Raw genomic sequence first — 20,592 nt, 5'->3', positions numbered from 1 at the left:
TCATCCCGACACTGGAGCCGGTGCTCTTACTCGCTGTGCTACCTGGCCGCCTAACACACGGCTAGTTTTTTTGTGTGGGTGTTAAGTGTCTGAGGCCAGAATCGAACTCAGGTCCTCCTGACTCTGGGGCCAGTGCTTTACTCACTGCGCCACCTAGCTGCCCCACACATCCAGCATTCTTGCTGCTCTGCCACACTTTCTTTCAAGAGAAGTACAATCCTTGCTGGAGCATGTCAATCTGAATTTCTTTACCCTCATTGAGTTTTAGCTTCTGCTGCTATATGCTACCACCAGGAGTCAGGACAGAAAAACAAAGGAGCTTCTTTTCCCCACCTGCTATTTAAGCAGCTGCTGATGAAAGACAAACACCTACCCCACCCTCCTCCCAGCCTCAGCCCTAACTCCAATAGTTATCATCTGCTGAGCTTTGGAGGGCTTCTCAGAAGCACTGGCCTGAGAGTCAGAAAAAGTTGGGTTCTAATCCTGCCTCTTCCATTTACTGTGTGACTGTGGGCAGGTTGCTTTACCTCTCTGTGACTCAGTCTCTTTATCTGTAAAGTGGAGATTGCCTCTAGTACTGACTTCACCAGATTGTTTTGTAAAACTTCTCTCTACAAGAGACCCCACAAGCAGTCTATTTATATCTTTTGTTTGAAAGTCTCCAATAAGGGGAAACCCATTGCCAGTTGTAAGTAGTCTATTCCATCTGCGGATAGCTTTAATCCTTAGGAAGTTTTCCTTTAAGCTGAACCTAAATTTATCTTTTCTACATGTCTGCTCCATGGTTTCTCATTCTTTTTCTCTCTAGGGCCAAGCAGAATAAGTCTGATCCCTCTTCTAAATGAGAAGTCTTCAAACATTTGAAGGCAGTTATGTCTAAATACCCCCAGTTCCTTCAGCTGACAGTCATTATGGCATGTCAGGACCCTTCATCATCTTGTATATTTCTAATAAGATGCAAGATACAATTTCTAGAGATCAAAGATTATTTCATTTTTAATTTTTTTTTACCTTTGTCTCTTCTGCACTTAGAAGAATGTCTGGCACATAGTAGGTTTTTAATCAATAACTTCTCACTGATTGAGTCTGGTTGCTCTCCTCTGGACACCCTCAAATGTGGCACCCAGAAATGAATGCAATACAATTTAACTGGAGGCAAAATACTGGGGTATACACTTAGCTCTTTATTCCTTGAATCTTTGCCTCTTTTAATGCAAACTAAGATAATTTATCTTTAGAAGACTAAGTTTTAATCATTTCCAGTTTAGGACAAATTTTTTTTATTTTTATCATAATGATTTACATACTTAAATAGTACTTGAACTTTTAGAAAGTGCTTAGTGAAAATTATTTTTGAATACAAAAGCAGAGGGGATGTGGTTTTGACTTACTGTAGCTTTTTCAAGTAACCAAATCATATATGTAAGCAATAAAAGTGGTGATACTTTGGAGAAAATTCTAGAGATGGGCCTTAATCTTTAAATATATGGATTTAAATAGAATTAGGCATAAAGTTTGACCACTGAAGAAAAAATTGTAATCATGTCTTGACTTTCACATATTTCCATCATTCTTATTCAAATTCTTAGAAAAATACTTGTGAAATTATTTTTTTAAAGTATCTTCCTTAAGTATACAATCCTTAGGGAAGGCAAAGTCTAATTTTAAATGGAAGAGCCAAGAAAAACATCAGTCTTAGAAACACTGGCTGGTTTTCCCCTTGATTTGGTTGTACCATGATTCCAGACTTTCAACATTTGCAAGTTCTTCTTTGGCATGAAAACAAAAATAATGCTGTTGACTTTTTTAAACATATGAAATATTTTCTTGTAGAGTTCTAACCAAGCCAAGAAACCCACCCACTTGCCCTTTTTATTCCAGAAAACACAGTTTAGGAGTACTGCCCATTTCACTTCACATGAGATAGAAGTAGCACCAGAAACAGGTCCAGCACCTCAGCCACTCTGCCCTCAAATAATTCAACTAATCCCAGAATGCAATTCAGCAACCATTATGAGAAACAGAAGAAAAGAAAATCACTGTGGCCTTTGCTTGGAAAAACATGAAAAATATTGATACCCAAATGTTCAGTAACAGAATATACTACTGACCTGAAAGCTGGGGCAACATGCAAATATATTAAACCAAAAAATGGGAATTTGACCATGACAGAAATCCAGAATAACATTACAGTTAAGAGGGTCTTACTGACCCTCCCACGGAGATGAAACCTGTCCTGAGGTATCCCAGCCCCACCCACCAAGAGAAACTGTCACGTTGGAACTAGAAATATGAACTAGCCTGCATTTGGGAGTGAGCAACAGACCTTCCTTGGCTTGTTCAAAGTCATTCTAAGGGTTGAAATGCCCTTTAGCAGTTTCATGATACTGGCAAACTCCACTGTGGTGTTCTAAGACTAAGTGAGTTTCAAAATTGCTAATGGTTCAATGTTCCCCTGGAAAGGACTGTGAAATCCAACCTAATAGCAAAGAGCTACTGGTTGCAGATCAGTGACAACTTTCATTTTTTCCTGAAGACTATAGTAGCTGAATCATATCTTGGTGGGGAGCAGGTAGGTGGTGAAGTGGATAGAAGGCTGGGTCTGGAGTCATAAAGACTCATCTTCCTGAGTTCAAATCCAGTGTCAGATACTTTGATCTCCATGACCCTGGGCAAGACACTTAACTCTACCTCAGTTTCCTTGTCTGTAAAATGAGCTGAAGAAGGAAATGGGAAGCCATGACAGTATCTTTGTCAGGAAGACCTAAAAATAGGTTTGAAGAGTCAAACATGACTGAAAAAAAGCCTGAACAACAACAAAATCTTCTTGATCAGGCTTGTTTCTGATGGGTGATGACAGCCATGAGATTGGTTAGCATTGGGTTGAGAGCCAAGGCCCCTGAAAAAGTTCCATCAATGATGTGTGCAATGAGGCAGAGCAATAGGAAAACTGTTACTTAGTAGGAGAAACCAGGAGGCAAAAGGAGAGTAGACTGATCAAAGAGGAGTCCGATGAGAAAGGTAAAATTCTTCAGCATGATGACTGCCAGGAGAAAAAAAATAGCTAGTGTTTACATAATGCTGTAAAGATTTTCAGACAATATCTCATTTAATCTTTAAAGCCTTGCAAGGTAGGTGTTACTATCCCCATCTTACAGATGAAACTTGTCCAGGGTCAAATACGGTTGAAGTGCCCACCAGAAATTATACACCAAAGTCCTGCTAGAAGGGGACCCCTACCAGGGTCCCTGGAAATCACCTAATAGGCCATAATAGTGAGGGAACGTTTCACCTGTGTTGGTAGAAACATACCCCAGATACAAGTTTGTTCTCGTTAGCCCAGATACAAGTCTGTTCTTGTTAGGTACCCAAGACTTTACTAGAAATGGTATCCCCCCCCCCCCCTTGGAACCACATTTTGTTGATTAGCAACACCCAGCTCTATAAAAATATACCTTTCAGAAGACTCAGTGGTGTCTTCCTTATTAGGGAGGCAGTCACCTCAGTTAATAAACACTCCTATCAAATTATAATTGGCTTTGCTGTCATGTCCATTTCACTTGGAGGTTCCACTGAGATAGCCTTTGGCTCTGTATTGACAGCTGGACCAGGCTCCCTGGAAGGCCGGCAGGGCAGTCCGACCTAGGGGCAGTGGCCACCAAGTGAAATTCCTCAGCCCCTGGCTCGTACTGTTTTCCTGAGCGAACCAGAAACCTGAGTCCTTCCCAAATTCTTTCAATTCGGTCCAATGAGTGTTCTGTGACCTGTTTCTGTTGAGTGCTCCTGTAATGGTAAAGAGGCTGAGCTGGACGCGGCATAGATGCCTTTACTGGTCTCCACGGGATGCTGTCAGAGTACCCTGTTTTCTGTTTCTCTGTATTTCTATCCAGTAATCATAATTGTCTCTTAATTGTTTCTTTGTAATCTTAATTTTTTTGTCTCATTTTATCTCTACTTGCATTTATGGGCCAACAAATATCTGTGCCCGGGGGGGGCAGGGGCGAAACCCCCTTAGCCAAAGAGGGCCCCAGTACTATTTGGCCCCAAGTCTCAGCCCAGGGAGCCACCGCCAAAGTCTAAAAGCTGAACAAACGCATGGTCAGGGCAGTGGTGGTGGTTTTGACCGAAATAGGCACTTTCCCATCCCAGAACAAAGGACCCTGCCATCCATGGAAATACATCCCCTATGGGAGGAAGGAGGGCGATCATGAATCATCCCATCGGCAACCACTGGAACGAGATCAGTGTGCCTACTGCAAACAGAGGGCACACTGGAAAAACACCTGTCCCATAACCCTAATTCAGTCCTCCCCTTGAAAAACCAAATGGGGGGGGGCCCAGCTCCCAACATCCTATCCACATCTGATTCTGACCTGCTCTCTTCCTGAGGAATCTCAGTTGCTCCACCTCAAGTCCCGGCGGGAGGGAGTGTACTTTCTCCACTTCTTGAGAGGTTCCCCTGGGCCCCCTTTCAAAATCCAAACTTTCAGTGCAAGGAACCATCGGAGAGACAAAGCTCTGGGCAGGTAGAAAGGATGAAGCCTTATTCCTTTTGCTCTGCTGAGTTTTCTGTATATTCTGTCTGTATGTGTAAAGAAATTTCTAAATCTGCCAGCCTGTAAGATTAAAAAAAAAAGGCAGCCAAGCAGCAAGACCTGAGCTAGAAAGATTGATAGTCTCTTAACTCCAGCCAAGTTCTATCTAAGAGAAGGAGTCACTTCAACGATGAAAGAGATGTAGGTTTCCAAGCTGCACTTTGAGATAGGACTAACACTTAACCCTTTCCTGGGTCACAGAAAGGGAACTGTGCAACATCATTGGGAATAGAGATCCACGTAATTGAATTCATTCATTATTATTTGGGACCCAGAAAAATTTTAGTTCTGTGTAACTACAAAAACTGAAGTTTAAGGTCACTATATTGGTTATTCAATTGTTTTTATTTCAAAGTTCAAAATTAATACCATGATTGCTACTGGTAAACATTTGTATTATCTATGTTGTATGAGAAACAGTTTCTCTTAAAGTCTTGAAGTAGATCTGAAATTTTAAAGGAATGAACACCTAAAAAAAGTTTATTTGGGCAAAAGGTAAAAAAGAAATTCGCTAAGATTCTCTTTCCTGTGGTCTCAGTTCTTCTTAGCTAGGGCTACAGAGCCCTCCCCTGTCATCCAGCTCTGACAGAGCTGAGGAGACAGTAAGAGGTTTGAACCATTAAGATTTTTCCTCCCTGTTGTCCTGGCTATAACTGAGCTAGGGCTACAGTGAAGTTAATTTGAGTTAACCTCCTACAAAAAGAAAAAGGGAGAAAGGTACGTCGAAGCTACATGGGTTTGTCATCTGCCTACCTGAAACATTAAATCCCTGGAATAGAATTTTTTTTTCTGAATGGCATGGGAACAGTTAGACAAGGGAAGAGAAGCTTGTGAAACAAAGGTACAAATACAAGTTAATCATTATCCCATATACTAAGCCTGGGATACATCTGAGCTACTAAAGTGTGTGTTACATCTGAGCTATTTAGCTTAAAATTATATTCTTTCCACAGCCTAAATAGTTTAGTAAAAGGGTACTTGACCTAGCTCCCAACAGCAATAGTTTTAGATCCCCAGGTACCCTGAAGCCCATCCCTCTAAGTAAGCAGAGCCTGAAGTTTTTACTTCAAGTTTCCCAAAACCTCTCCTCAATGCTCCAGGCAAATCAACCACCCCATAACCAAGGTATAGAGGTATATTTGGTAGAGCATAGACTGATAATGTGCTTTGAGTGTGATGAATTTGGAAAAATGGAGGGTTTTCCCCTGAAATACAGAGTTCACTCTGTACCATGAAGCCCCAACTTCAGTACCATCTAAGAGGTCTCTCCCTTGTTGCAAATAATCACTTTGCTTGTTCCAGTGCCAAGGAATTAAAGAAGGTTGCTAAGGACTCCTGGAAAACAATGGAGCAGGGAGAAAACACCCCAGAATATAGAGCAAAAAGGAAAAAAAAAACACAGAGAAGTACAGCTAAGAGAAAGATGAAAGAGAGAAAATCACAAAAGTGAGAAAAAGCTCGTCAGTGAGAAACAGTGTGTTCCGAACTCTGCACTGACTGGTTGTGTGACCTAGTATAAATCATTTAACCCTGAGTCTCAATTCATCTGTAAAGTGGGGAGATGAGAAAAAGAGAGGAGAAAACGAAGTCAGAAGTCAACTAACGTCTTCACTTGGTAAGATCAATCATTCTTATATGTAATTTGGAAATGCAATTAATGTCATCTCACAGTTTATATTATTGTTCTATTTCTACACTGTATATTGTAAAACCTGAGTCAGGAAAAAAAATTGTGTAAGACCAGTAATATTGCTTTAACCCTGACTTGTAATGTGTATATCTGCTATTAAAAAAAAACAAAACCAAAAACTTGTAAGATTGTTAACTAAGCTCTTTTGGGCTACTGTTTAAATGTTAAAATCTAAAATTGTTAATTGATTACTGTATGAAAACTTGTCTGACTAGTCCTGTCCATTCAGAGCAGTCTCTCCTGCTTAGAATTTATATAAATTTTCCTTATGTTGTAAAACTGTCAAATCCCCTAGAAACTGTCTCTATTTATTAGGCAAGGTCATTCAGCCTGAGAAAGGAACTTTCTTTTTTAAGCAATCAGGGTTAAGTAACTTACTCAAGGTTACATGGCCAGGTGTTTCTGGGTGGGTGCTAAGTGTCTGAGCCCGGAATCGATTCCCAGGTCATCCCGACACTGGAGCCGGTGCTCTTACTCGCTGTGCTACCTGGCCACCCCAAGGAACTAGTTTTTAAATAAACCTATCTTGCTAAGAATTTGCAAAGATTAAAAAGTATTTCTATAAATTGGCTTTTATATTTTAGAAGGATGGTAAATGGAATTCCTTACATTTTAAGATTTGATACATATTTATTACTTATTACAGCCCCATGAGAATAGAAATAATTGTAACTGGCTCTAAGCTGTGATCGGTGAAGCTTTTTGTTTAAGGTAAAAAGCACTTGGGACCATAACTAAATTTTATTTTGAGTTTGAATTTGGGTATAGTTGTCTGCATTAAATCAGTGTCTGAAAAAGAAATGCCACTAGCTACTCAGAAGAAATGTGATCCTGTACTGTCAACAGGTAGAAGTCTACATTTGGTAATGACCAAAGGGACAATCTTAGCCTCTGTCTGGGAATGGGATCCCTCCTGGCTCAGTTTACCCATGCGGTTCCTTTGAAAAGGAATGTTTCCCACCTATTCCTGAGTCTAGCTATGAGATGGAACAGATGCTGCATGAGATGGAATATCTGTAACTGTAACTGAATTTATACAGAACCAAGGATGTTTTCTCCTGGCACATTTGGAATGTCACATGTCCCTGCTTTTTCCTTCTATAACAGGTCCATATGCTCAGAGCAAGTAATCAGTAAAAGATATGAGCTCTTTTATGTTAGCTTATTGGAGAATCTAATATTATTTTTATCTAGAATTAAAACATGTGCAGAAAGTTATGCAAACTGCTTAAGATCATTTTAAAAGTTTTTAATTAACTTCCTTCATAAAGTTTTAGTGATCACTGAAATTGTGTTGAAGGAAAATATTTTTAGAAGAAATTTTTTAAATCTCTAGTGTGATTTTAAGAGACCCACTAAAATCTCCTTTTGCAAGACATATTTATTGCTAAATTGATGTAACAAATTTAAAGCAGAAAAGAATGTGCTGTTTTAATCTGAATTTGTAGTTATTCCATCATCTAAGCAAGTGCTAACATTTGTAATTGAATGCAAATGTGTAAAATTCATTCCCCTTTTTGAAATTTTGTTCGGCACCCCACCTTCTATTGTATTTCAGGTGGTGAATGCTGTTATGTATGATTGTTAATGAGTTACTTCTCAAGTCCCTCCAAGCTCTCCAAGACATCCAGGACACAGTCCGAGCGGTGTATCAGACCACTCTGCTGTCAAGGTGGCCAGAAGAAAAGCCTGGATCCACCCCTCAAACATCAAGGTGACGGCTCCTCCCGACCCACCAGACCTGTGGGTAACAGAGCCAGCTGGTGACTTACAACTGAAGAGTAAGAGACTGTCCTGACGCTCCTGTTCCTGGCATTCCTGCCTTTGGCCAGTTCCAACTCCTATGCTCCCACCTTGTATTCTTGGACTCTTACTAAGACAATTGATGGGACTCTAATTGCAAAAATGTGACTCATGGCCAGCCCACCCTTTTTCTTTGATCACTGTGCCCTGGTCGACCCAGGTTCATGTTGTTTCTCTATACAGGCATGTATTCGGGGGGGGGGGGAGGGGGGACAATGGTGCTGCTTGTGGAGCAGAAAAGCAGCCTTTGGTCAACCCAGTCGTATGTCTGCCCTGAGGATGGGTCTCCCGATTATGGGGGACAGGGAAATATCACTGCCAATTGAGATTGTGTAACCATTGCTGACTGGGTCTCCGGTGGCAGCTGTGACCACCACATTTCATTTCATTGTAATACCCTTAAGTCATGTAACCCAGTTGTCATCAGGGTTTTGGATTGAACCAAACAGGATTGGAAAACTGGGACACCTTGGGAATCAGGTTTTATGTCACAGGAAGGGACTCCGGGGCCTTGTTTACTATTCAACGTACTCCGGTGCCAAGGGATCTTACTCCCACCAATCCCAACCCAGTATTCAACCCACCTCCCGGTGGCGACCGAACCCGGATGGCCCCCCCTATTTCACCCATTACTATCACCCCTGAAGACTCGGGCAGCTGACTGCTTGTATGCAGGAATACCTTTCTGCTAGCAGCCCCCATTTTAGTCCCTATCCTAGTTGGCCTTGGTATGGCAGGATTGGCAACAGTGGGTACCACAGCCCTAGTGCAAGGGAACAGTCCCCTGGACTCAGTTGAGTCCGAGTTTCAACTATGAACAAGAAAAAGGGGGAAGTGAAGTGCCCACCAGAAATTATACACCAAAGCCCCCTAAACCTGCTAGAAGGGGACCCCTACCAGGGTCCCTAGAAACCACCTAATAGGCCATAATAGTGAGGGAATGTTTCACCTGTGTTGGTAGAAACATACCCCAGATACAAGTTTGTTCTTGTTAGCCCAGACACAAGTCTGTTCTTGCTAGGTACCCAAGACTTTACTAGAAATGGTACCCCCCTCCCCTTGGAACCACATTTTGTTGATTAGCAACACCTAGTTCTATAAAAGTATACCTTTCAGAAGACTCGGTGCCTTCAGAAGCCTTCCTTATTAGGGAGGCAGTCACCGCAGTTAATAAACACTCCTATCAAATTATAATTGGCTTTGCTGTCATGTCCATTTCATGGTCAGAAGCTGTATTTGAACCCAGGTCTTCCTGACTCCAGATTCCACTCTGGATAATAGCTAAAAGGGTCAAAGTACAAAGGATTAATCAATAGAAAATGAAGCAAGCTGGAAAGGAATTAAGGAAAATGACTAGAGAAGGGCTTCTATTTCATACCACATTTTTGTCCAGGAAACCTCTTGAAAGGACAATCCACCCAAGAATTTCTATAGAAACAAGCCAAAAAGACCTCTGAGAATCCAAAAGCAATGCCAGAAAGCTCATGTAGTTTCTTTCAAGGACAATCCTTGTGACCTTTGCTGAAACCCTACTTAGTCTGGCATGGAGATGCACTTTAATCAATCTTAGACATCTGGTTTCTCAACCCACAGAAGATCAGAGAATCAAATTGGATAGATACTAGGATTTAGAGTTAGAAAAGACCTCTGGAGGTCATCCAATGGGACCCCTCAGGGAACTGAGTCCCACAGAGGTTGAATGATGCGATTCCTGGCACACAGGTGAAGTAGGTGCCAGAACCATAATTGGAATCCAGATTCTCTGCCTCTAAATCCATTGTTCTCTGGAACCAGGAAGAGAAGGGAGTTGGGAGAGTGTGGCAGAACTGCTAAAGAAAGACACTGGCTGCTGCAAGATGTCAAAGCCAATAATAAGGGAATGGAGATGATTAAGACATGGATGGGCTGCTATCTGCATGGTGGAAGGGGTGCACACACTGATAGGATCACAGATCCATACTCAGTTCATAACTTTGTCAAAAAATGTTGGACATTTTCCCTATTACACATTGCTCTGCACATTTGATTTCCTTTCTATCTGAAACATGAGAATAGGATAGACAAGAAACCCTCACCTCCTTTTCCCAGTGGAAAGGACAGTGGATTTGAGGACAGAATAGTCAGAACCCTGCTTCTTCGAGTAACTGGGTCTATGAACCTGGTAAATCCCTGTAGCTCTTCGGGCTTCAAGGTTACTTGTCTGCGAAATGAAAGAGCTCCCCAGTGTTTTCTTTGCCTTCCTCTACCCTTGTGCCACCCCCTCCTCTTCTTGCATTTCCCCCTGCCCCCTCCCACCTAAGGCTCCTGAATCTCTCCTCATTTCTCAGTACAAGTATCACTTGAGACAGTGCCCTAGGTGATAAGGTTCTGATGCTGGCCCCAGCATCTCCCAACATGGGAAGGGAGAAAAATACCCCCAAGGCCTACTTCAGATGGTGGCCTGAAGAAGCCCACAGTTGTCTAATCATTTAAATGTCTGTTCAATTAGAAAATGGTTATTGATCCCTAGTACATTCTACTTCCTATTACCATACAGATAGGCTGTGTGGTACAATTAAAAGGTGTTGATGTTGAAGCATCTGGGTTGCAATCCTGTCTCTGCCTTGGGAAACCATCTTGAGAAATCACTCTTTGGGCTTTAATTTCCTCATCTGCAAAATAAAGGGACTGGACCAAATAATAATACCTAATATTGTAAATGCCTTACAGTTTCATTCTTAAAATTATTTTATCCTCAAAATTGCCCTGACAGGTGTTAATGACTTCAAAAGTCCCTTCCAGCTGTAGGATCAAGAACATGTAGAGCTTTTCCTCTTTCCCTTGGAGATGTTCTCAAAAAACAAGTTTAAAAGAACCCTATTCTTAGGAAGGGAATGTACAGATACAGTGAAAAGCCTATGGAGGAGAATGTAAATCTAACCTTTATATTTTATGGCCTATAGAATTTTAAGATGTGTAGTTACATCTAGTGATACCTAGTGATAGCAGGAAGGTTTCCAATACGAATTTTAAAAATTAAACACAAGAGTTTCTTCAATCACAGTGCAAGAAGCTGTCCCATGTTATCCCACTATAATACTTCACCAGGATTGCTTTTTAAATGACCTTAAAAACGAAGTTCTCTATATAGTTTATCTGAAAGGCCCATTTTTTTTTTATTGCATTCATGGTTTAGAGGAAGTAAGACCCATAATCTAAGGCGTTTGAAAGCTTACAAAACCAACCTTCATTCTTTTTTTTTTTCCTATTGGCAGAGATACCCTTACCTCAAAAGAAAAAACTGACCATTTCCTGGACACATACTCTAAGTCCTCAACAAAAAAGTGAAGTTCTCCTTAGAGAAGGAAACCTCTTCTCTTCTAACTGAAGAGATTTCTCTTTCTGATAGGAATGTTTTATGAACTTAGCCCTAGAGTGCTAGAGAAATGCCCAGACAAAAAAGACTGAAATGTTCAATAGTTGACTAGTTCAAGTGTATCACTTAACTCTGCGAACCTCAATGAAATTAGATTCCAAATGATGAGAACAAATCTCACCAAAAAAGTACTCTACTTATAGCTCTAATTTCATTGACCATTTAATTTATGCCTCCTGTCACATGATCATTGCTTGTCATCAGTTACCACTGATTTGATCCTGAAACAACTGTAATTCAAGAATGGGATTGGACCCATGGAAAGGGGAACTTTTTTTTGAGGAAACTCCTACCGAGTGCAGGTCCACACCTTCTCTATGGTCAGTGTGTTGTAGAGAGTTGCCCAAAACATTAGGTGACTTGCTCAGGGTCACAGAGCCAGTATAGGTCACAGGAAGAATGTCACCTCAGGTCATACCAGATTTAAAGCAGGTCCCCTATCTACTATACCAGACTTGCCTGCAGCCTCTCATTACTGACTACAATAATGCCACCACAATCATAATACTTCGCTCTGGAAAAACAGAGTTTGAATCAGAAAGTTTGAAAATTTCTGTAACCTTCTGGAAAAAAATTTTCATTTACTGCTAAGCATAATTTAGTCTGTTTGGCCTAAATGAAAAAAAGATCTGGCAAACTGATATGAAGTGGTGGCTCCTTCCCAAGATGGCAGCAATAATTCTGTAATTATCAATAGCACTGCCAAAACATTGTATGTTAAAAATAAAAGGTTCTGGGGCAGCTAGGTGGCTCAGTGAATAAAGCGCCAGCCCTGGAGTAAGGAGGATCGGAGTTTGGTTCCATGCTCAGACACAACACGCACACAAAAAAACTATCCATGTAACCGGGCAAGTTACTTAACCCCAACTGCCCTCCAAAAATGGCAAAAAAAGAAAAGGTTCTATGACCATCAATCTTCCCCTTCCTCCCCTCTACCAAATACAGTGTTGATAAGACCAAGGTCAAGGTCCTACATCCACACAAGTAAGTTGGGTTTACTCTGTCTTTTGCTTCAAAATAAACTAGTCCTGATCAGGTCTGCCTACCCCATAGACTTGGTGTTTTGATATGATACTGTTCAACTTTAGAAATACTCTCTGCCTTCCTCCTCTTTTAGAAGTGGTCACTGGGTTTGGAGTTATTGTATTGTTTCCCCATACTTTGTGTGAAACAAAAAGGTAACTCTTCCATTTACAGGATATTTAGCAAAGTTCTCTTGGTCCTAATGGGGACCTGGCAAGTTCATTCCATGTAAAGCGACCAGGATTGATCAATCACTGTTCCTAAGGAAGCCCAACCATGCCTTTTGATTGGAAAATGCACAATAGCCCCTCTTTTAAGCCAAGGGACTGAATTCCATACTTCACCTTAGGGTTTGGGTGACGACTAATGATGAGGCTAACTGGTCCTGGTCCACACTCACTCAGGATGGCATAGGCTTCACTTAATGCAGCATGGCGGAGGCTAACAGAATGTGCTTCTAAGATTTGGTCACCCCGGCTAAAGAGGCAAACAGAAGAGCATTTCAGTTAGTACTTGGCTTCTTGCTGGAGATTTCTTGGGGAAGGAAAAATATCTTTTACTATCTCTCCTCAATGACTCCTCTCCCTTGTGCAATAAAACATTCCACTACAACAAATATAATTCAGCAAAATGAAACCACAGATTGGCAATGTTTGAAAATGAATGTCTTCTTTAACACCTGATGTCCACCAACTTACTGCTGAAGGACAAAAGGCATGCTTCAGAAATATGTCCAAAGACAAATTTCTCACAGAAATTTTAGGTTGAAAAATGGCCTCCCATCTTCCACTGGTTACTGATACCATACCAGATTATTCATAACATCAACTTAAAACAAATTAGACCGGATGTTGGTATAGGGCACTGGTTTCCTTATTCCTGCCATCTTGAAATGATTAGTATAACATAATTTACAGAAAAAAGCTCAAAAAAGCCTGCTAAAGAATTTGCAAAACCATTTCAAACTTGAGCTAATGAGAAATTTGGGACGCGTTGCCTATTTTCCCTTGAAATTAGGTACAGGGAAGGAAGCTTTATAAAACAAAGATGCTTTTGTCTAAGAATTTAAGTATGTTCTCTTGGTGGGCTCCAGACATATGGAAGCATTCAAAAAAGAATCATCATCTTGTGATGTCATTTAAGAAAATATATGCTTTTAGTCATCAAGAAAAAAATTTTCTAATGTGCTTTTCCACAATTTATTGATTCCTTTTTAATGTGCATATTCACAGTGAAAATCAACTAATAATATACTATGATAGAATAATAAATACCCAAAAGGCCAATGCAGGTAATACAATTGGAACAATCCTCAAACTTCCCTGGGGATGCTATGTGGCTAGGGAAATATGAGGAGCTTTAAGCAGTGTTCCTTCTTGCAGTTTTACTAGCTTGTTATGAATAGGTGGGTTTAGCTCTGCCCCAGGTACCCCTTAAATAAGTCCCGTAAAGGCAACATCAAAAAATGCGATGAGGCAGTTCAACATAAGATGATGTTGTCTGGATGGTTCATCTTTGACATCTCTCTGCTCAACATTTCCCTCAGTCTGAATACAGGAGGAGTTACATATGGGGACACACACACTCACACAGAATACTATATACGCAAGATACAAATTAAATCTATTTCATTAGATCCATATCTCATCAATATGTATATGCATTTCTACCTTAGCATTGTCCTGTTGTGTGGTAGTCATCTTTCTAAGGATTTCTGGAACTGGCTTATTGATCCCATGCTAACAAGCTCACACCTTACCTTAGTCTGCTGTCCATCTTGGCTGCTGATCCTGGGGCAAGGCTATGAATGTAGATGCCTGGAGAGCTATTTTCCAAGGTTAGACAGCAGGCACCAATGCCTAATCCGACTCCTGGCTCTGTGAAAAGCAGAATAGAAAGGAAATAAACAGAAAGAAAAAACCACAACAGAAAACAGTTTTATCCCTTTTGAAGGAGAACATATCACATGCCTACATAGGTTCTTGGAACAAATTCCTCTTTTCACCAATAACTTCTCATTCTGTGGCCGGAATCAGATTGTGAACCAATACATACTTAACCCCTTATCATCTCTTAGCCCTTTCCCAAAAACTCTCTGAGAAAAGGGGGTATCTGTTGTGTTAATCAGGGAAGTCACTGTAGAATTGGAGGTCCACTGTCAATCATCTTCTTAAATGACTCAACACTGGCTTAATCAGGGACTGATTCTAGAAGGTCCTTGAGTCTCTCCTTCTTTTCTTCAGCTTTGACTCTTTACTCAATTTGCTGCTCCAAAGGCATTTCTCCCAAGAGTGAGCAGAAGACAGAAATGGAGATGAGAATGAATGATGTTTGATCTGTGGCCTTTTTGTTTATCCTCATCTGTTTCCATGAATGACTGACTGATAACTGTAATCATCTTGAATAATTATAGTTGTTCTGTGACTGAGTCTCCCTAGGCCAGAGAGGCAATGGATACTCATGGACATCATCCCACAACCCACCATCATGGGAGTTTTGACCTTCTCTGTTTCTGACTTGAAGTGGTTTGCGCCTTCCTTAAGCAGCCTGGTATCCTCTACTCTCAGAGGCTCAGCATATTGATGCAAGACTTAGTTCAGACAACATATTGGTTTTAGACCTGTGGAAGCTCAGAACTCCTGCGCTCAAGCAATCCATCAGCCTCTACTACTCCAGTAACAGTGAGTTTATAGGCATGTGTCACCAAGCCTAGATGAATAAATTTTTTAAAACCACTTCTAAAATCTTCTCTTTAGCTTCAGAATCAAGAGTATCTAGTACATTCTTCAGTTTGATATATGGGACTTTATCTGAGGAGTGGGTCACTGGGATTCTTTCCCTTATCTACAATGACTCTATGCACCACTTAAGATCCCAGTGTCTTTCTGGAGGGTACCATGTATGTGGCTCTGGTGGCAGGTTAGTTTTTTCACCATACAGGCAAAGTGAACTTTGCCATAAGTGTGAATTCAGAAGTTCAGATGGAATTCAGGAGAATATGAAGAGAGAAGCAGATTATAAAGGCTAAAATATCCTTTACAAGAGAACAAGACCTAATGGGGAGTACATCATCTCACCTTTGTTGAGTGTGACTTCCATGACAATCCTGTCCTTGGGTCCTGGGCCTTTTCGACCCAAACAAGAAGAATCTCCTTCATCTAAGCCTGGTGCAGGAGTTCCTCCACTGGCATTAGAATTTGGGGAACTGGATCGGCTCATTAGTGTGGGTGTTGGGCATGGAGTAAGGCTTGGGCTGCGTAACCTTGTGCGTACTGTCAGGGTCACAACACCTTTCTTGAGTTGCTATGGAAACAAAAAACATTAGTAAAGCAGGAATAGAGAGAATGCATTTATAACAAAAGTGGGAAATAATCTCACCAAAATTGGAAGACAATAAGGAAAAATCATGTTGGTTAAAAAAGAACATCAACAGGGGCAGCCAGGTAGCACAGCGAGTAAGAGCACTGGCTCCAGTGTTGAGAAGACCTGGAGATCAAATCCCAGGCCCAGACACTTAGCACCCACCCAGAAACACCTGGCCGTGTAACCTTGAGCAATTTACTTAACCCCAATTGCTTAGGGGTGGCCAGATGGCTCAGCGAGTACGAGCACCGGCTCCAGTGTTGGGATGACCTGGATCAAATCCGGGCTCAGATACTTAGCACCACACCCAGAAATAACCGGCTGTGTAACCTTGAGCAAGTTACTTAACACCAATTGCTTTAATAAAAAAAAAAAGAACATCAACAAAATATTTTTTTAATTTACAGAAGAAAACAAAAAAAGTGCAAAAGAGACACAGCAGTTTTGTCACTGTCATATATATATGTGTGTGTGTGTATATACACGCATACATACATATACTTTTATATAATTGAAGTTCAGTAACTCATTCAAGCCCCTGGTTTTGTCTAATTAAATATTTTTTATTTATGATTGCTACATTTATAATACAAGATAAATTTAATGATAAATTTTACAAAACAAAACACGTGTCTGTTATCATTCTGTTACCTTAAAGGTCTGAATGGCTTCTTGGTGGGTCAGTCCCTGTAGAGATTCTCCATTCACTTCAAGGATTTCATCCCCTAATAATCCAAAGCAAGACCAAGTTAACATTCTCCTAGAGCCTACAGGAATATACTGACTAGGCCATCAAGAGTAATGGGTTCCTACTAGGTCCTTGATTTATTACTTTGCACAAGATGACTTTTATTATTATTCCAACCTATTTTCATTTGTATCATCTAATAAGATGGTAATGAAACCAGTCAATGAATGATAGGGAGAATTCTTCATCAGCAATCGAAGACCTTAAGTCTTTGATAAAAACAAACTCCTAGAATCATTATTTGATTCATTTCAACAAGCAATCTTAAATATCCCCTGGGGACCTGGATTAACTGCTGGGGATAAAATGACTAACACAAAGAACAGTCCCTTCCCTCACAGACCTTATCTTGTACTGGCATGTAAGCTACAGGTGTGATTTCTTAGCCAAATTCTCAGTTTGGCAGTAAATACCCTAATGCCTGGAGTAACAGCAGCAATGAAGCATTAGCCCATAGCATTTCCCAGCCAATTCTTACATGTAGAGGAGACCAAGGTGCCCAAGGCACTAGAATGCTTGGGCAGTAGTTACTGAGGACATTGGGAAAAAGATTATGTCCTGAAGACTAAGGTAATGCCACCTTTAGAAATCACCCCATTTCCCAATATCTATCTTCTTACTGACATTTCCAGGCACTCAGTCACTGAGCTTAAAGGCCACTGTATGCCTCTACCTAGATTGCTGTGTAATGTCAGATCTTTCCCTGATAATCCCGGACACATCTTCTTCATTAAAAGAAGCATGGCCAGGGCATTACAGAGCTTAACCCTGTGCATACTGTCAGGGTCATAACACCTTTCTTGAGTTGCTATGGAAACAAAAACATCAGTAAAGCCGGAATAGAGAGAGTGCATTTATATTGCTTGCTTATGTCTCTAGAAGAAGGGAAAGGGCTTGAACATGTTAGTGACTCTTCTGAGCTGTGAGTCCTGCAAGTCGTACCATGTGACAGTCAAGGCTCAGTCTGTTCCTGGGTACCACAGCAACAAAGAGAAGAGAAATGGCCAACAAAGAACAAATAAAAAATAGAAAGTACTTTCACAGGTGAGTGACTTCCCACACATACTCCGAGAGCCGTAACTAGGAATATTCTGTTACACAGGATGTGGATCTTGAGTCACAAAGCTGTTTGTGAGGAAAGACCCAGGAAAGCTACTTGGCCTTTGCTGGGAAGGCTAGCTCCAAGGAAGGGAGCAGGGTTACAGGCTAAGGAGAATTCACCTAAGGCATAGCCATGATAATTTCTGATTTAACTCATTCTTCATGCCAACTCCATGCTAAGCTCCATTGTTTCTCCCTGTTGAAGAAGTACAAGGGCTATCAGGGCTTTCTTCATCTGGGAACCTTAGGACAAAAGCCTAGTTACAGCATCTGAACCCAAGAGCACAACATTGTCCTCAAAATATGAAGGTATCCTGTGGTTCCTTATGGGAGCCTCATAGAAAATGAAAACATGACCTCATCCACATCTGTTACTAGCTTGCTCTTGCCCACTTAGGTCATACATACATCCTCAGCTGGAAGGGACCATCGTGGTCATCTAAGTCCAGCCCCCTCATCCTTACAATGAGGGAAGTGAGTCCCAGAAAAGTAAAGTGACTTGTCCAAGGTCACACATGTACTAATTGAGAAAAGAATGCTATATGAGAAATATTTGGAGGCTGTATTTAAGAGGATCAGGAACCCTGAACTATTTTGAGTCATTGATCCTTTCTGTATCTTAGGCTCATTCTACTTTGCCCTATTAAGCAAGATGAGCTTCAAGCACATGAACTGAAAAGTAGCGGTTCATTACAGAAATGCTCTGTGACAGTTTCAAACTCAGGACAAAAACTCCACTAGGTAGCTGACCCTTCCTCTAAGGGAGATGAAAAAATGATCATCTGCCATGGAGGTATTCAGCCTGCTCACATCACCCTATTGAAGCACAGATTTCTACCATGATTCCTACTGGGGAGATATCACTAGCTAACACTTTGTGAAGCCAGTTTAAATAATTGTTGAGACCATTTTTCAAAATGACTTCGAAAATACTTTTTTAAGGAAAAGGAAATCTGTTCCTGGCTAAGCAGGGATTGTGTAGCACTAACTGATATTTTAACAAGTCCCAGCCCTGGGAGCTCACTGTGGCTTCATAAAATGCAGAGCTTTTATCTCAATCCAAAGACTCAAAGACACATAGATTATCTACATAAAGAAATGATCTAACTAGTTTCTAGTATAAGATGTATTTAGACAAACCCTCTAAATAAACTGAAGCCATGAAAGAGCTCCTCTGCTGACAAAAGAGACTGCATTTCTGTTTCACCAGTTTCTTGGGCTTTAGGCACTGGGTTTTCTCCTGTGGTCATAGACCTCCAGGGGAAGGCAAGAAGGGATTTCAGAGAAGCTGGGCCATCTTCCCTTTTGTTTGCAGGCATAGATTCATACTTAGTCCAAGCCCTATTCTCATCATATCGGGAGATTCTCTCTTACCTTCTTTGAGTCTTCCGTCTGCAGCAGCTGCTCCATTTGGGAAAATGGTCTTGACAAAAATCCCCATCCGGCCCCTGGCTGAATCCTGACCTCCCACAATACTGAAGCCAAGGCCCTAGACCCAAAGCAGAAAGACAGTTTTTACTGACCATAACACAATAAAAATGATATTGAATAAAGAGTTGCTTTTTTAAAAAAGCATTAAAAATCAACTACAAACTCAAATTTTGAATCCTAAAGAATTTGTGGATCAAAAATCATAGAATTGATGGATAATTTCAGTAAAGGACAACAATGAGACAACATGCCAAAGTCCCTTTCCGGAGACCACTGCTAATATGGTCGTATTCCCAAGTTCAGTAAAGGTAACATTCTAATCACCTGCAGATAAATTATGGCAGGGATTTTCTTCTCCAGTAGTTTTCTGTGATCAGTTTCCTTTGTCATTGACCATATGTTACCTTTAGAGACTTAAAATGGTTCTGAGGAATAGGGAAACCTCATTGCATGCTGCTCTGGTGCTATACTAGTTTCATGATTTTATTTTATTCTTTCCCCCTTCACATTAAGAATGAACCATTTAAAGAGCCCCAGTAATTTTTTACCTAATAATGGAAAACCATTAAGCTCACTGAGAAGATTTAATGGGGACTTGTCCAGAGCTCATAGGCTCTGCCTTAGAGAAACTTTAAAATGAGGGGGCCTCCATTCTGTCGCTAAATTATGTGTCCTGGATCAGGTAGCATTTACGTTTCAAAGGATGGGAGGCAAAATGGAAAAAGATGTAGCTGATCCATTCTATCCTGAACTCAGAGAAAAGAATGTCCAGAGGATACACTTAGAACTACATAAAACTCACATTTTAAAATAGTCTTCCTTAGTTAATTTTTCTCTCACATACATAACAAAACAAAACAATCATAGCCAGAGGTTGAACAAATTGCCTCAGAGGAATGAAATCCCTCTTGAAAGATTGAACTCACCTTGCCTTGTCCTTTCATCAACACAATGTTGGAGATGATGGAGGGCTGAGCTAGTCTCCAAGGGGATTCCACCTGAGCAGTGCTCAAGGACCTAGTTGACTTCTTCACAACATGGTATTCCTAAATAGACCCATATAGGACAACAGTCAGAAATTCTTTTATTTATCTTGCTACTACAGTCTCTTACCTTTCCGTCAAAGTTGTCCTCTGATGCTCACTGTGGCTTGCAGATTTATCTCAGTTCTCCTGAGTTAAGCCAGAGGAATGTAAGCTCTAGAAGGTCCTGTGCTAGGAAGCTTTTCAGCAATGATCCATAGAGGAATTATACAACCTCTTGTCAGGGTAATAGCCTAGCCAAGGCTGGATAGGCTTAGCATCAGGTGGCTCACAGGGTGATGAATTGTTGAGCCATAGCAACTCTTGGGGATTGATCAAGGGTCTGCAATGTGCAGTGTAGGGAATCTCCACAACAATGAAATCACAGCCTTGAAATCTGG

The 20,592-nt window shown here is 40.9% G+C and overlaps 1 protein-coding gene and 1 long non-coding RNA gene across 5 annotated transcripts in view; both read right to left on the bottom strand.

Annotated features, from left to right (window-relative positions):
• The window catches only part of LOC138171490 (PDZ domain-containing protein 2-like), a 539,177-nt gene that overhangs the window by 51,548 nt on the left and 467,037 nt on the right, over positions 1-20,592 (bottom strand). For all 4 annotated transcript variants that reach the window (XM_069101003.1, XM_069101012.1, XM_069101022.1 and 1 more), the window contains 6 exons: positions 20,096-20,215; positions 19,113-19,227; positions 16,541-16,614; positions 15,604-15,829; positions 14,286-14,403; positions 12,871-13,003 (listed from right to left, as the gene is read on the bottom strand). In XM_069101003.1, coding sequence (XP_068957104.1) covers positions 12,871-13,003; positions 14,286-14,403; positions 15,604-15,829; positions 16,541-16,614; positions 19,113-19,227; positions 20,096-20,215 — 786 coding nt within the window. The remainder of the gene's footprint in view (positions 1-12,870; positions 13,004-14,285; positions 14,404-15,603; positions 15,830-16,540; positions 16,615-19,112; positions 19,228-20,095; positions 20,216-20,592) is intronic.
• Positions 1-20,592, bottom strand: part of LOC138171518 (uncharacterized) — a 579,386-nt gene that overhangs the window by 105,338 nt on the left and 453,456 nt on the right. The gene's annotated exons all lie outside the window — the stretch shown is intronic.

The sequence above is a fragment of the Petaurus breviceps genome, unplaced genomic scaffold (assembly GCF_028583685.1).
Source record: "Petaurus breviceps papuanus isolate PSGF00001 unplaced genomic scaffold, PetGlider_PUasm1.0 128, whole genome shotgun sequence".
In the NCBI taxonomy this organism is placed as follows: Eukaryota; Metazoa; Chordata; class Mammalia; order Diprotodontia; family Petauridae; genus Petaurus; species Petaurus breviceps.
The sequence above is the reverse complement of the archived record's forward strand: the minus strand, read 5'-3'. Positions and strand labels throughout refer to the sequence as shown.